General features: G+C 53.2%; 3 protein-coding genes and 1 pseudogene across 4 annotated transcripts; 3 read left to right on the top strand and 1 right to left on the bottom strand.

Annotated features, from left to right (window-relative positions):
- Positions 1-343: 343 nt before the first annotated feature.
- On the bottom strand, positions 344-2,719 carry GCG54_00004296 (uncharacterized protein; the record flags this gene model as incomplete). Its single annotated transcript, XM_045404348.1, has 1 exon — positions 344-2,719. The coding sequence occupies one exon, from the start codon at positions 2,717-2,719 to the stop codon at positions 344-346; it is 2,376 nt and encodes a 791-aa protein (XP_045265822.1).
- A 543-nt stretch (positions 2,720-3,262) lies between these two features.
- On the top strand, positions 3,263-5,647 carry GCG54_00004295 (annotated as a pseudogene). Its single transcript has 3 exons — positions 3,263-4,933; positions 4,998-5,201; positions 5,262-5,647. Coding segments are annotated over exons 1-3 (2,261 nt in total).
- Positions 5,648-6,459: 812 nt separating this feature from the next.
- On the top strand, positions 6,460-7,266 carry GCG54_00004294 (uncharacterized protein; the record flags this gene model as incomplete). The annotated part of the gene is made up of 2 exons (XM_045404347.1): positions 6,460-6,928; positions 7,016-7,266. The coding sequence occupies 2 exons, from the start codon at positions 6,460-6,462 to the stop codon at positions 7,264-7,266; spliced, it is 720 nt and encodes a 239-aa protein (XP_045265821.1).
- A 727-nt stretch (positions 7,267-7,993) lies between these two features.
- On the top strand, positions 7,994-9,637 carry GCG54_00004293 (Cytochrome P450 monooxygenase aclL; the record flags this gene model as incomplete). The annotated part of the gene is made up of 3 exons (XM_045404346.1): positions 7,994-8,065; positions 8,119-9,219; positions 9,278-9,637. 3 exons carry the CDS (start codon positions 7,994-7,996, stop codon positions 9,635-9,637), a joined length of 1,533 nt encoding a protein of 510 aa, XP_045265820.1.
- Between the last annotated feature and the right edge of the window lie 4,907 nt (positions 9,638-14,544).

Raw genomic sequence — 14,544 nt, 5'->3', positions numbered from 1 at the left:
ACCTTGACAACTCGAGAAAGCCGGCGTTTGCGGTGTCGGTGGAGCCCCGACGTCGTTTAAGCTTTGATTAGTCCCGTTCGCCGGTTGAACCTCCGGGTTGGCCTGGTCACGGAATCCTGGTCTAAGCTAACAGACCCCAGGCTCAATGGAACGGAATCTGGGGTTGGCGTTGCCGCGCGGGTCACTTGGGAAGAGAGGACCTTTGAAGTTCTCAAGCTGGGGCCTTTCGCCTTGTGAAGTTGCGTCCAGAAGAATGTGATTGGTTCAATTTCGATCTTGAACTTGTTCTTCAACTGGCTAATGGCCGGGCTTTGCAAACCCAGTGCTCATACATGAGATCCACTCAGTAGAAATAGCATTCTTGCTCAAAAACCCCTAAGACCTGGTGAATGTATACCTCTTCCCATCTAATTCTATAACAAGGAATCTTGCCATCCACCCACGAAGCCGGATGAGTTATATCTTTGCATACAAGTTCTTCTTCAAAATTCTGGGAGCTAGAAATAACATTGTAGGATGACCAGGATCGCGCAGAGAGGAAGATCAACCCAATGCCCCAATCTGCAAGGATTTTAATTGGTATCAAACCTCCTTCGACGGCGGTTGACATCTTGATCGGTGCGTCGATGGAGAACCCGCCTTGTATGTCATCAGTGTGGCGAAGAAACAGGATGTCAAATGGTCCTCTGGTTCGAAGGTAGATTTGGCTGTCGATCCTGAGCAAAAGCGCAATGAGTAATTGTTCGTCGACGCCGCTGACAGCCACGACTTCTCCCACAGAACGGCAAGTAACTTGCCCTCTCAGGAAATGACTCCACGGCCAGTTCTCCACGAGAAAAGCCTTTGCAACAATCAAGATGAATCCAGCGAGAACCCAGCAAAACACACTAATATTGAATGGGTCAACACCGTGAATTCGATCGCCCACTGTGAAACCGACTGCAAGCCCGCCAAGGACGAGAATGGCGCAGCCGACGAGAGAACCCCAAGTATACCATTTGCAGGAGATGACAATGGCATTGGCGTCAGTGACCCATTTGAAGTATTTGTTCTTCACCGCTTCAAGGTTCCTTTTGGCTTGTTCCCGGTCGCTCAATGTCACCGTCTTATTCGGGCTCTTCACGGCCCAGCTTAGCGTTTGGGCGTAAGTGTCAGAAGAACTCCCATTCTCATTATGGCCAACCGCCCTTTTTTGGAGCAAGAAAGTCTCGGAAACAGGACAAGCATCGCTGTTTTCTCTTTCGTTTGGCCGCCGAGACTCGTACTGGCTGGTCCGTAAAATCGCGGTACAGATCATTTTGGGCTGCTCCACCAGGAGCAATGCAAAACGGTTGTCTTTGCCGGAGCTGAAGAGGATTTTGTCGATGAGGTTATGAAGAGAAGCACTGAAAGTGCCTGAGCTCATGGCGTAAGGTACGGTTGCTGTAATGACCCTCGTCATGGACCCCAATTTGACCGCGCCCTTTCGACTCTTGGGCCTTAGTTCACCCTCGTCATCCACGTAAGAGCACCTCCATTTGAGCGATGTCCAGCTGACATTTGTATGACATGTAGGGTCCTTCTTGAGAGCCTCCCATGTCCTGAGGCAGACTTCGAAACCAGCTGTAAAGGCACGTGTGACACCCGTTTCGCTAGCCGCACCAATGCCACCGTCTCGCTGTTCGCAAAGAAGAATCTGTTCTGAAGTGATGAAAGACTCGTACAGCGCGATACTACTTTCAAACTCGTCAACTCCAGGAGCCAAATGGTTGCTGACGGCAAATGCGCTCAGCGAGTCGATCAACATTTGGACGACGGCGTTGTGCAAGAGATCCATTTCCGAGAAGTACTTGGTCGCATATCCAGCACGGTTTGGAAGAGGCGGAGCAGCCTTATAGTTTCTGTTAAATCCAAGACCTGAATTATTTGCGTAATAGGCAGCATTCTTTGCCTCCCGTTTTTGGATGCGCGATCGTGCATCGCTGCCATTCTGCAGTGTCTGTTCCGTCGCCGCAGGGAGATCATGTCCGACGACTTTCATTTTCGCTGATATTCGCGCAATTACGGCGATGATGTTGTTGATCCAATAGGTGCCCCTGAAGCTCTGAAGAACGATCTTGACGAGTACCGCAGTGAGATAGTTAACCATTGCGTGGAAATAACGTTGATACTCTTCTCCTTGGAGTAGAAGGGGCCCTGAGAACCGCTCGTCCCCTGTAGCAGGGTCGAAGTATGCCAACAGGCGTTCTTGTGTGCCAGCATAACCACGCAAGTTTCGGTCGATGTGTTCAACCATGACCACAAGCGCGTCATGTTTGCAGATGTGCAGAGATTGAATCAGACGTTGGCCCAGCCAATGGAGTCTAAAATACCCTTTGGCGTCGGCTGGTCCAAGCATGCTGTCACTGCCCTCAAATTTGATAGCAGTCTCTGAATTCGCGATTTGAACCAATCGACGCGCTTCCAACTCACAGAGCTCGTCATCATCTTCTTCCTTGAGATCCCCATATGTGGTAAGGTCGCTAAACTTCGGAAGATCCGGGATAACGTAGCCCTCTTGTAACTCGAAAGCTTTGTGCAGAGTCACTGCGCGACAAACGGCTTCGGCGTCGACATTCGGGATGGTGTATTTGGTCCAGCGGTCTTGCCTAATAGCTAGCGACTGCAATCGCTCTGATTTTGAGGGTAGTGAAGTCGGTAAGGCTAGGGGAATGGATGTCCGCTTTTGAAGCGTCGTCATTGTGATTGGGGACGTGAAAAACAGGTTTGGTTTCTGCAGCTATTTGGATTGCAGAAGTGACTCGGAACTCAACAAAACATTTGGTCATAGGTCCACGGTCGGAAGCGTTTACATAACTTCAGTGCAGAGTGCCGGACAGGCTCACGAGGCATATTTTCACGAGGTATGTTCTTTACGAGCATGCAGTGAGAATGATCGGGTACCGACTCCGCGTCAGATGGTCACATCCATAATACGTTTACCCCGTTCCACTGGATGGCTGCTGCCTACTTATTATTAGCCGCATGCAGCCTGCTTGAATGCCAGGTCATCCCGCTTCCACCCGCTCATGAAAATCAGGCTGTTTCATGGCACTATATTACATGTTGTTAGAGCGCATCGCCGAATGGCTCAATTCATGCCTGGACGTGGCAACTAAGCCTTTGACAATCCCTCTTACCTTTCTCTCTCTCCTTCAGATTTCACGGCAATTGGTCCTGCCTGAAGACATTAATTTCGAACCCGCGGTGTCTTTGAACAAACTAGCCAACTGAGCATTGCGCCATGGCCGATGAATCAGACCAACTATTTGCCGCTTACAAGTCCAAGCTTGAACCAAATTGGGTGAATCAAGGCTTGGTAAAGCCGATATCCACGTCAGCCATCGTGAAAACCGATGAAAACGAACGTCCGTATCGAATACACCTGGAGGATATCACTCAGGAGAACCACCCATGGGGAGATATTTCAGCAGTCTATCGAACTGGCGAAAACGTCAAGCAGCAAAGACGCAGAGAATCTCGCTTCGGTGATGCTGCGTTGGTATTGCGGCATATCATCGTAAAGAAGAACAACGAAGAACGCGTGATATCGCAGCTCGAGATCCAGTCCAATACCCTGCGGAGTGCATTCATGGGTATTGCCACAGGGCTGGTCAACATCAACCTACATCAGGATCCGATCATAATTCCGGATCCCTATGTGGAGATTTATTACTGTGAAAGGCGCATTGAAGAGGCGCTTGAAGCCGCGATGGATAAATCTCTGTGTGATCAGCTGCGGCTTCTGCAGAAGTTTCGTGAGGATTACATGGCTCGAACAGTCAACGATCTACACGCCCTGGAGCCTAGTGGATTGATAACATTCGACCTTCTGTCATTCATCTTTGCTCCTGGTCACCCGGTCGTACTCACCAACCGCTATCTTTCACATTTTCCGACACACTGGATAGCTATGCTTCATAGCTGTCATTTCATCCAAGATCATCGAGAGGAGAAGAATCTGGAACTAGAGCTCAGACTGAAGTATACCGGCTTCAACGGCACTGTTTTTGGTTCTGTGAACACAAGCATTACACTAGATCGCTTCATTGGCACTAAGAACATCACAGAACTTCCTGTATACCCCATCAAGTATCACCCAGACCACCACAACTTGCTCAAGTCTCTGAGGGTCAGGGGATTGGAATATTCAAGGCTTTGTTTAGGCGGTGCAAAGGCTCATGTGGCCCAAAACAATTTTGGCTCTCATATTCATTACAGCGGGCCTGTTTGGGAGCTTCCTCCTCACGGTTCAAGAAAAGCCTCCAATCCTTACCGTTCAGGTTCTTCCGGCCACGACCGCTACATGTATCGTGGTCCCCGTCGTGAGGACACCTCCTCGGCTCTTCTAGATATGTATCTTGGCCCACCTACGTCCGAGGCAAGCTTGAATCTACCTTCAGACCCACTCTTCATCATCAGTTCAAGTCTAATTATTCACAGTCTGCAGGCAGGGTCATAATCGATTCGCCGCAATTTTTGGAAGAGTTTCCGGAATACCGAGACGAAACTCGTCGTCAGCAATCTGCATCTTGGTCAAACAGGTCGTCATTCAACTCTATCATTTCACCAAATTCCTCGTCTGCGACCCGTGTTGTAGAAGAATTCACGGGGATACCATTTGAGAAGTTGACTGAGATGGATCTTGCTTCCTTTCCTCCAATTATCCCGGGTTTTTCACTGACGAAGCGGCTTTGGGGTTTCTTTCTCGTCAGCCATGTGGGACAAATTCGTTGGAATGAACAGGCTTTTGACAGCTTGCACCTAGAATCACAGCGTAAAGATGCTGTATGGAGGCTGGTGCGAGAACATCGGCTGGGAACAAGCTTGTTCGACGACGTCGTTGCTGGCAAAGGAAAGGGGCTTGTTTTCCTCCTACACGGGCCTCCAGGGAGTGGCAAAACCATGACAGCTGGTGAGCCCAAAGCACCTAAGTAGTTTCTTGGTTGTTGAGACATTCCAGGCTGACAAATTTGCAGAAGTCGTAGCAGAAAGCTTACGGTGCCCTGTGTATTACACATCTGGAGGAGAGCTTGGACTCGATATGTGGGAGATTGAGTCCAACTTGCGTCTCATATTCAAACGCATGCAGCGGTGGGGCGCCGTCTTGCTCTTTGATGAGGCAGACACATTCATGGCGCAGCGCAGCGAAGACAACATTGAGCGTAATGCTCTCGTATCCAGTTTGTTTGATCTCAGTCTCACCGATCAGCTTGAAAGAAATGACTGACTTTATTTCATAGTTCTTCTTCGCATGTTGGAATACCAGTCTGGTATTCTGTTTCTCACAACCAACAGGGTTGACGATTTCGACACTGCCTTCTTCTCCAGAATCCACGTTCGTCTCGAGTTCGACAAGCCTGGCGCCCCTCAGAGGACTTTGATTTGGTCTTATCTTGCTGAGAAAGATGGCCATGCTATCTCTCCAGAAGAGTTTGTGAAGCTTGGAAACCTCCCGATGGACGGACGACGCATCAAGAACGTGCTGCGGGTTGCATCGCTTTTATGTCGCTCGCGGGACGCGGCTGGGAAGACAACTGTAGACGATGTGAAAAAGTCGCTCAGAATATCTGCTGGAGATCCGAACGATGCGGGAGTCGAGCAGGCAATTCAGGACTTTTGTGTATGATGTGCTTCTTTGTTGTGATGGGACCTCACTCGTGGCAGGGAAGTAGGTTTGCGCCAGTTTCACTTCAACGCTGCGGCGATAAGTATTTCTTCCCTCTTAATGTATCTTTTGCGATGGCGAATATTGAATTTCGTATGTCTCCAGATTGTCATCAAGAACCTGAAGACATTTCGCAAGTCCACCTCATTAAAGCTGTTTCATTAGGCTCCAAATACAGATCTACGGTTGTATAACCACCGACAATCGATCTTGAGGCACAAGAGCACAGCCGGTCTTGCGCAAGTTCGCCAAGTCTTGGCATAAGACAATGGAACCATATTGCTGCCTGGCATTAGGATTTGTTTTCCGAGATGAGCTAAGCCGCAGCACGATGAAGACCATGAGAATTACTTACGTCCCCCAAATCCAAGACCAAACGCTATTTTTTGTGTCCCTTACATAGTAGCCAAGAACCTCAGCCCTGTGGCTCATCAGGCGAGCCAGCGGGAGCGGCCTGGTGACAACCCAGCTTTGACTGCCTAAATCACGACTTCAGCACTCATCGGGCTTACCTGTTCCTGGAAGAGATGAGAGATGCTGAAAATAGAGACACGATCGAGAAGGGGGTAACAGTATGAATGCTAGGCAGATGGGAACAATGGACAGACATTTTGCGTATAAAATGGGCGCGGCATGCTGCGTCTGATACCGTGCTATCTCTCTTTCATCCTCATCACAAACACCATCATTCTATTTGCCATCAACATTTCCTGCTTATCTTAAGCCGATCTCTCATCTTTTTCCCAAACCCCCTTACACGCCCGTTCATCACCATGAGAGCCTCCGCTGCTACCATTGCCGCCGCGCTTTTGACCGCGGCCGTCCCCGCTATCGCCTATCCTGCGACTCTGCAAACTCGCGACGGCGAGACTTGGAAGAGTGACAAGGGCGGAAATGTCAAGGTTGAGGTCGGCAATGAATTGATTCTCTATGGAACCGCCTTGCCCTCAGCTACTCTCAACGCTATTCTCGAGCAGTGCGGGGAGTTGAGTTGCAAGCCGGGAGAGCCTGTCAAGGCCAAGACTATGCGTATCGGCGCTGGTAATATGGGCCAAGAGACGGAGATGGTTCTCACTGTTGAGGGTAGCTTCGCTAGCGCCGGAGAGCCTGGCGACAAAGCTCATCTTGTTGAAATGGCCAAGACAGTCATGAGAAAGATGTTTGATGAGGGGAAGCACAAGCTGGAACAGAACGTTCCTTACTACACCAAGCCCTGTCAACAGACTAAGAACGGTTGTATCCGTAAGTCATCCCCACCTAGACTGCAATCTTTTCTACCCCTGCCTTGGTAATCGAGAGTCGTGACTGACCAATTTATGGGAGGAACAGACAAGGACAAATTCTACGCTGAGCAATGGCAGGCCACGGACCATGTCAATGTTCGTTATGAGGACGAGAAGACGGGCTTCAAATCGTTCCTCAATGTCGGATTCTCCCACCCCGAGACGGAGAGCCTTGACGGCGACATCTGCGCCGGTATCGCTGGTATCGGTGGCGCCATGGCCGGTGCTATTTCCTCTATTCATCCGATAGCAGGTGTCGGTTTCTCACTTGCGTCTTTTGGCTGCGCTTTTATCTGAGGCAAGCAGCGTACTCGAACGGGCTGTGGCTACGACGAAGATGTACATATGGATGCGTAGATTGTGGGATGTATTTCGAGAGGATGTTAACAAGTTAATCAATAAAGCAACCATAACCTGACATACTTCTCGGGGCGTTTCCCCCAGACTTACTAGCTTTGCATTACGAAAGTGAAGGACCATGTTGCGTATGACAACACACGTCTCTAGCTAATGCTGAGCATCTTGTAAGGGCTCAACTCCGAACTACGTGCCTGAAGCACACGAGTCAGCCGCCCCATTCCGTCCGTGTTCGTATCCAGTCGGAGCCTTGACGCACGCCGTTGCGTCGTGCCCCGGTGAAAGCAACCCGGCCCCGGCAGGTGGAGGTGGGGCTCGAAAAGCCGAAAAGCCGATCATCACTCTACGTCCAGCGGATTCAAAGTCCGATGCATAAACCTTTGCGGAATTGTTGCGGAGCTGTTGCGGAGTGGTACCTGAGGTTGTATCAAAGCTGCAGCCAAGTTCGGACACGGGCATTTGGCTATCGTCCGGCACGGCAGTCGTCGACGGTTCGGGCCACTGCATGGCGGGAGTTCGTCTAGCAGGGGTTGAGCAGATCGATAGATCTTGCTTGTGACGAGACTCTTTAAGTCTAAGGGAGGACTGCTGTCATTCCAGGTTCTGCGTTCGTCCTGTCATTCAACCTTCTGACGAACTCAAACACACGAGTCTGTCAACTGCCACAATGCCAGCTTTGAAAGATGCCGTCACGTCGAATTTGACACTTGGGTCGGCTATCTTATTCCTCGTCGCTGCTGTAAGTCTGATATCATACAATTTGTTTCCAAACACTAACTCCAATTTCAACAGGGCGTGGTCTACAGAGTCGGCATCGTCATCTACAGGCTCTTCTTCCACCCCCTCGCCAGCTTCCCCGGTCCCAAACTCTACGCCGCATCCCACCTCCCTTTCCTCACGCAGAACATGCTCTTGGGCACCTTCACAAAAGACACCGTCAAGCTCCACGAAAAGTACGGCCCCATCGTCCGCATCTCCCCCAACCGCCTCGCCGTCGATGGCTCCCTCGCTTGGTCCGAAGTCTTCTCCAGACGGCCCCATCAACCCGAGTACGAAAAGACAATCGAGACGTACGGACTGCCCGGTAGAATCGGCATCTTCCCAGCCTACCGCGACGACCACCGCCGCCAGCGTCGCCTCATGGCGCACGCCTTCTCCGAGAGCGCGCTCAGCGAGCAGGAGGGCTTCATCAAGCAATACGTCGACCTGCTCCTCGCCCGCCTCGGCGAGCAGGCGCGCGCGGGCAACGTCCTCGACATGACGCGCTGGTTCAACTACCTCACCTTCGACATCATCGGCGAGCTGGCCTTCGGCGACCCCTTCTACTCCCTCGAGAAGAGCAACTACCACCCCTGGGTCGCGATGATATTCCGCAGCATCAGGGCGGGCGCCAGGCTCAACTTCCTGTTGCAGTACCCCGTCCTGCGCCCGCTGCTCTTCTTCATGGTCGGCAAGAAGGACATCGAGAAGAAGATCGAGTCGGAAAACCTGGCGCGCGAAAAAACCGACAAGAGGCTCGCCCTCGGCTCGGACACGCGCAAGGACTTCATGACGTACATCCTCCGCAACAACAAGGACGGGAAGGGCATGAACCATGAGGAGATCCACGTCAACGCGCGCGCCCTCATCGTTGCCGGTAGCGAGACCACGGCCACCGCGCTCAGCGGCCTCATCTTCCATCTGACGCGCACGCCGGACGTGTACCATTTCCTGACCGATGAGATCCGCAACGCGTTTGCCAGCGAGGAGGAGATCGACATGAAGTCCACGGCACGTCTGCAGTACCTACACGCCTGCCTCGAGGAGACGTTGCGAATCTACCCGCCAGCTGCTGAGACGCCTCCTCGTATCTCGCCCGGCGACTACATCGACGGCCGCTTCGTGCCCAAAGGAGTAAGTCCCCAGTTACCTCTCTTCACCAAATTCGACCTCACTAACTTACCCCTCACAGACATACATCTCCGTCTACCAATGGGCAACCCACCACTCCCCCCTTAACTTCACCGACCCGGACGCCTTCAAGCCGCAGCGCTTCCTGCCCGAGGCGCACCCCCTCCACGAGGCCCGCTACGCCAGCGACAACAAGGCCTCCTTTCGCCCCTTCGCGGCCGGCCCGCGCGACTGCATCGGCAAGAACCTCGCCTACGCGGAGATGCGCCTCGTCGTGGCGCGCTTCCTCTGGAACTTTGACGTCGCGCTCGAGCCCGGCCAGGACGACTGGGTTGCAGGCCAGCGGACGTTCCTTGTGTACGATAAGGGCCCGCTTTTGGTGAGGCTGAGGCCGAGGGAACATAAGTTGGTAGATGCTTGAAGGCCGCCATAGAGGTTGGAAGAATGGTAGGAGAAAGTCGGGAGAAAGTGATTTGTGATCCTGGCACGAGACTTGAATCAGTTCATGAATGAAGTGCAAAAATTATTAGACGAGTTATAAATCACAAGTTGGATATCTTGCAGAGTCTTGATTCAGACAAGAGGGAAAAACATATAGATCAAGAAATCAATACTTGTAACAAAAAGCCCAAATGAATTCATATCATACAGTCATCTCACACAAACTCTTCCACCGAAAAGCAAAACCCTAGATTCTGCTCCTCAAGTCCTAACATATCAACCCGAGATATCATAAACACAACCCAACCTCGGGAGCAAACCTCTGTGGCCAACCCATCACCCTCACAAGCAACATCCCGCCAGCCAAACTCCACAACCCGCAGCGGACCCGCCGACCACGCCCATCGAGTTCATATGCAACTTCCCCTGCTACTCAACCCATCAACATCCGATATGGTGTAGTGGCCAACATGATGCCCTCTCATCCCTGATGCGAGGTTAGGCATAGCCCCGAGTTCGATTCTCGGTTTCGGAACATTTTTGCAGTTTTTGCGTCTTTTGCTCGCATTTTTCGTCTAGTCACGCTGCATCTACACAGGAAAGCCGTCATTCATTCAGTTCTTGCTTCCATTTGACCCCCGCTGCCCCTCTGGTTTGGAAATCTCGACACGAGAGAGACCCAAAGTTTTCGAGGGCGGTGGAGCGAAGTCGCGTCTCGCACCAACACCATATCACATGAGAACACCCACCAACGAAAGGAAACCTCACACACCAAACCAGAAAGAATCCCGTGACCAAAACACCATGCATCCTTCCCCCTCCCACCCTTTCAAAATGCAAAAATCCACCACAAGCGCTGACGCCGTTCACCCAAACACGGCCCAACGATAGGTTTCCCGAGAATAGACGGCGCGCGGGCGGCGGGCGCGGGCTGCGCCGCCGCCGCCGTCACAGAATCCTTCCCGCGAGGGGGACGTGATGACAGGCTGACAGGACTAACTGACTTTACTACCAATAAACAACAATGGGATTATCGACGGCGGCCGCGCGCGTGGGTCTACTAAGCGCCAGGAACGTCCAGGGACCGAAGGACCATGGTTTGCATCGTTGACGAGGCATCTCGAAACCCTGAGCGTCTACTGTGTCTGTCCAGTTCGAGAATTAGGACAAGACGCGTTACACAAGTTCTATCCGCTGTGACGACCGGTGTTCATCATTCAGGGACTCAAATGTCAATCACTAAAACTAGCATCGCCTGCAGCGCCTCGCAAAGAAACCTTGCAACATTGTTCAATGTTTTGCGCGGCCTCCGGAGACCGGCTCGCCTCGACAGTCGCCGTGCTCCGAATGCGACTGTGAAAAGGCAGGTTTGCGACGATGATCCAACAAGCTTCGAGCAGTGTGGCCGAATAGGAAACCGGAAGTACAGCACCGCCCTCTCATTCGTCACGACAAAGCTGCAACCTAGGTTAACCCCCTCCTCTGCGATTCGCGAACGACAGGGAACGGCAGTCGTCGAGGAGCAAGCAACTCTACGCGACTCCATGTTCGGCCGTTCCCTGGAAAGTGGAAATATCTCTCCCGTGGGTGATTGAAGTCGTCCCTGAAGACGACGATCTCAAAATAAAGACGCATGCCGCGTCTCGCGAACTGCAGGTATCATTATCGGTAAGTTCCCCACCAAAAAAGGCAAGAACGCGGGAATGAAGGACGAGGATCAAGTCACACGGCTTGTGGGAGCGACGGGGGGGGGGGGGGGGGGGGGGGGGCGCNGGGGGGGGGGGGGGGGGGGTGGGGGGGGGGGGGGGGGGGGGGGGGGGGGGGGGGGGGGGGGCGCGCACGCGCGCGACCGATGCGAGAAAATAGCTCTGGCGGGACATGTCCATGTCTCCTCAGTGCGGGACAGGCTCTGTGGCGTGCGCCTCTGCGGGAGCTTGTGAAGGCAACGCCTGGGAAGGGCGTTCTCTGGGCTACAAAATTGGCATTTGAGGCCCAGAGGTGCATCGACTTGTCTGCCCTGCATGCGTGTCTTTTCGTCTGATGACTCTGGCGATCAAAACGCGTCCTGCCGGGAGGCTCACACTGGCTGGGCGTCCAGCTTCATGTGCCGTAGATCGCTCTTCCCTTCCCGTGTTGTCAGATCAGGCAGACTTGGCAGGCGTGCTGGCTGACGGGATTCTGGCCGACGAAGGATTGGGCATTCGGGCAGATATCCAAAAGTAAACACAGCAAACCTCCATGCGGAAAAGGCTGCTCTGGATAATCAAAACGACAGGTGATATTTCTGCTCGCATTAACCGCCGCCCGGGTGATTTGATGATGAGGGCGACATGAGAAGTGAGCCGCGTCAAAGCCCGTGTTCCAGAGTATCGACCGCTGTGACGTCTGTCTGGTTCCCGGAAGGGCCTGGAACAGCACTGGAGATGAGAGATGACATGGGTGGTGTTGGAGCAACACGCGGAGTGTGAAGAAGTCGATACTCAAGGAGGCTCGGCATCTCGTAAGGGCTGACTGAATGGCTATCAGCCCGTCTCATCACACCAACGTTGTTGATTTGGCGATCCGCAGCAGCAATAACTTCCAATGGTCAGATGCCGGGCAATCTCCCTCTTTGCCTCGTCCTCAGACTGGCCCAGTGCATGCGTCCGTGGGGCTCCCCTCAGAGAGGCGTGACGCCCTCCCACCCACTCGAATCAGGGAAAAAGCAGGCAGCTGACCACTAGGCAGCGGCAGAAATGCCGCGTCTCCAACCACTCAGATAATTCGTACGAGGCGAATTCTCATCCAATCGTTTGTGTGTCGGTCGCGTCCACCGCCGCATATTCGTGTCAGGGTGTGAGGTGAGCCAGGCAGGCAGAGGCTCATCCTGTGGCTGTCAACAAACCGAGAGAGATGGACGCTCGTGACTGCAACTCTCAAGACTCAAACCGGGTTCTTCTCGGTCTTCGTGCTCACCTGATTTCTACAGAGTCAAGTGCAAGCACGACAAGAGACCTGCAGTGAGCAGATGTCTCCCCACGCGCTGTGCTGCGCGGGTGCGACGACCGACGAACCCGGCAAACCCCACCACGATTGTCAGCTCGTGAGACAGCCCAAGCCTCTGATACACCAACTGCATGTACGGCGGTACTTTCCTGCAGTCATATTTCTGTAAGTAGCTATCTCCGAGCGGCCGGATGCAGGTTTTGCGACTCCGAGACCTCGGAGGGACACGGTCGAACGGCTGCAGTACGAAAAAAAGCACGGCGGACGCGCCCGTCTTGTCTGCTGGGTCCCTTTGCCATCATCCATCCCGTCACACCGACTCTCTGGGAGACAGAGTCAGTGTCCAGCTTGCTTGGGGCTCTTGGTCTGCCTTGCTTTGCTGGATAGAATACCTCGTTTGGCGTGTAATGCCGTGGACTGTCGAGGAGTCATCCATAGTGGTCTGTGCAGAGCGCGATCCAGCGTCATTGTGCTTGGTGCCTTGGGTACGGTACCAAGGATCAAATGCCCTACAGAAACCGAAAGAGTACGTATTGCTGGCGATGCCAATGTACGAGGAGATGAGCAGCCCAACCGAGCCAACCTGCTCCCTCGAGAGTGTCACTCCCATGTTCCCCGCCTGGCGGCGGGAAGACTGAAGAGTCCTCATGCCAAAGGCACATGTACAGGTACCTGGTTTTCAGGCCAGGGTCATGCTGCCTCAGAAGTCGAAAGAATTTCGTCAGAGAATTAATGCGGTGTGTGTCACGTGGGGCCGAGTGGCTGAGAGTGGGCCCCCAATGGAAGAAGAAAAGCGTGTTGCGGCGCGGACGGAGCTGGGCCAGAAAAAGCCCGGAGATTCAAGACTGTGACTCTTGCAGGGGAGGCCCAGCCGCACAGGCGGGAGCCGGGGGAAGTTTGCCAGTGGCAGTCCAGAGATCGACAGTGCGTGCCCTGAGCGATTGGGACACTGGGGAGTGAATTGTGAGAAGCGAGCCAACAGAGCCAAATGTTGGTGTTGGATAGGCCTGATTCCCCAGTCGAAGCATCGCGCTCGCTTTTCCCTCTCACAGGAGCTGGCCTGTTGACGGTCTTTGGGTCCATGGTTTTCAGAGGCCTGTTATATCCAGAGAGTGCGGCGCGTCCTTCTGTGTCCGTTGCGGGCAGAGAGACAAACAAATGTCCATCGGCACAGCTCGTCGTATTCTCATCCCCAGCCTCTCGCGAACTTGACTTTTGCCCCTCACCGTTCCAGAGCCAACAGCCGAGGGAGGCTAGGACGACCGGCCGGCGAAAAGAGGAGTGGTCACCGCCTCTTCTTTTTTTCCCATGGCTTCTCCGCACTGTCCGTGTGTCCCACTTCCGTCACGGCGATAGATGGCAAAAACGAGGCAGAGTCGAAAGCAGTCGGTAGCTTGGAGTGAGTCGGTCGCTAAAATTAGCCCTTGCTGAAGTGCCAGCTCACGAATCTGTCGATCGACCTCATTCCTCGGGCAGTTGGAAGTCGGATCAGGTTTTTGCTTGTCTGCCGAAGCTGAGCGACTTATTTGTGGCGTCACCTGCTCGCATACAGCAGACAGGCCATGAAACCAGATGCTAGGCGTTGAGAAACAGGAGGGACGGAGATAGTCTGAGGCAGCCTGAGGGCAAGGTGCTGTGCTGTAAAAGATAGACACGAGCTCAGGCAGCTCAGGGGAGCTTCGATCCAGCTTGCTTGCGCTTGTGTTGGAGCTTGGGTCAGGCCAGGTCGGGTCAGCGTAGGTACTCCGTACATACGGTACCTAGCCTCCGTGCCTCCGGTGGTGATGGTCCGGGTAGCCATCAGGCAGTTGCAGGGTGGTCGGTTAGGGTAGGCATTGAGCAGCAGTGTGATGAGTCTCTCCTCGTCTCATGTTTTCGCGTCTTCACGGTTGGTGCGTGCAG

The sequence above is a fragment of the Colletotrichum gloeosporioides genome (genome assembly GCF_011800055.1).
Source record: "Colletotrichum gloeosporioides strain Lc1 chromosome Unknown consensus_34, whole genome shotgun sequence".
Lineage (NCBI taxonomy): Eukaryota > Fungi > Ascomycota > Sordariomycetes > Glomerellales > Glomerellaceae > Colletotrichum > Colletotrichum gloeosporioides.
This window is presented reverse-complemented; position numbering and strand designations above follow the sequence as displayed.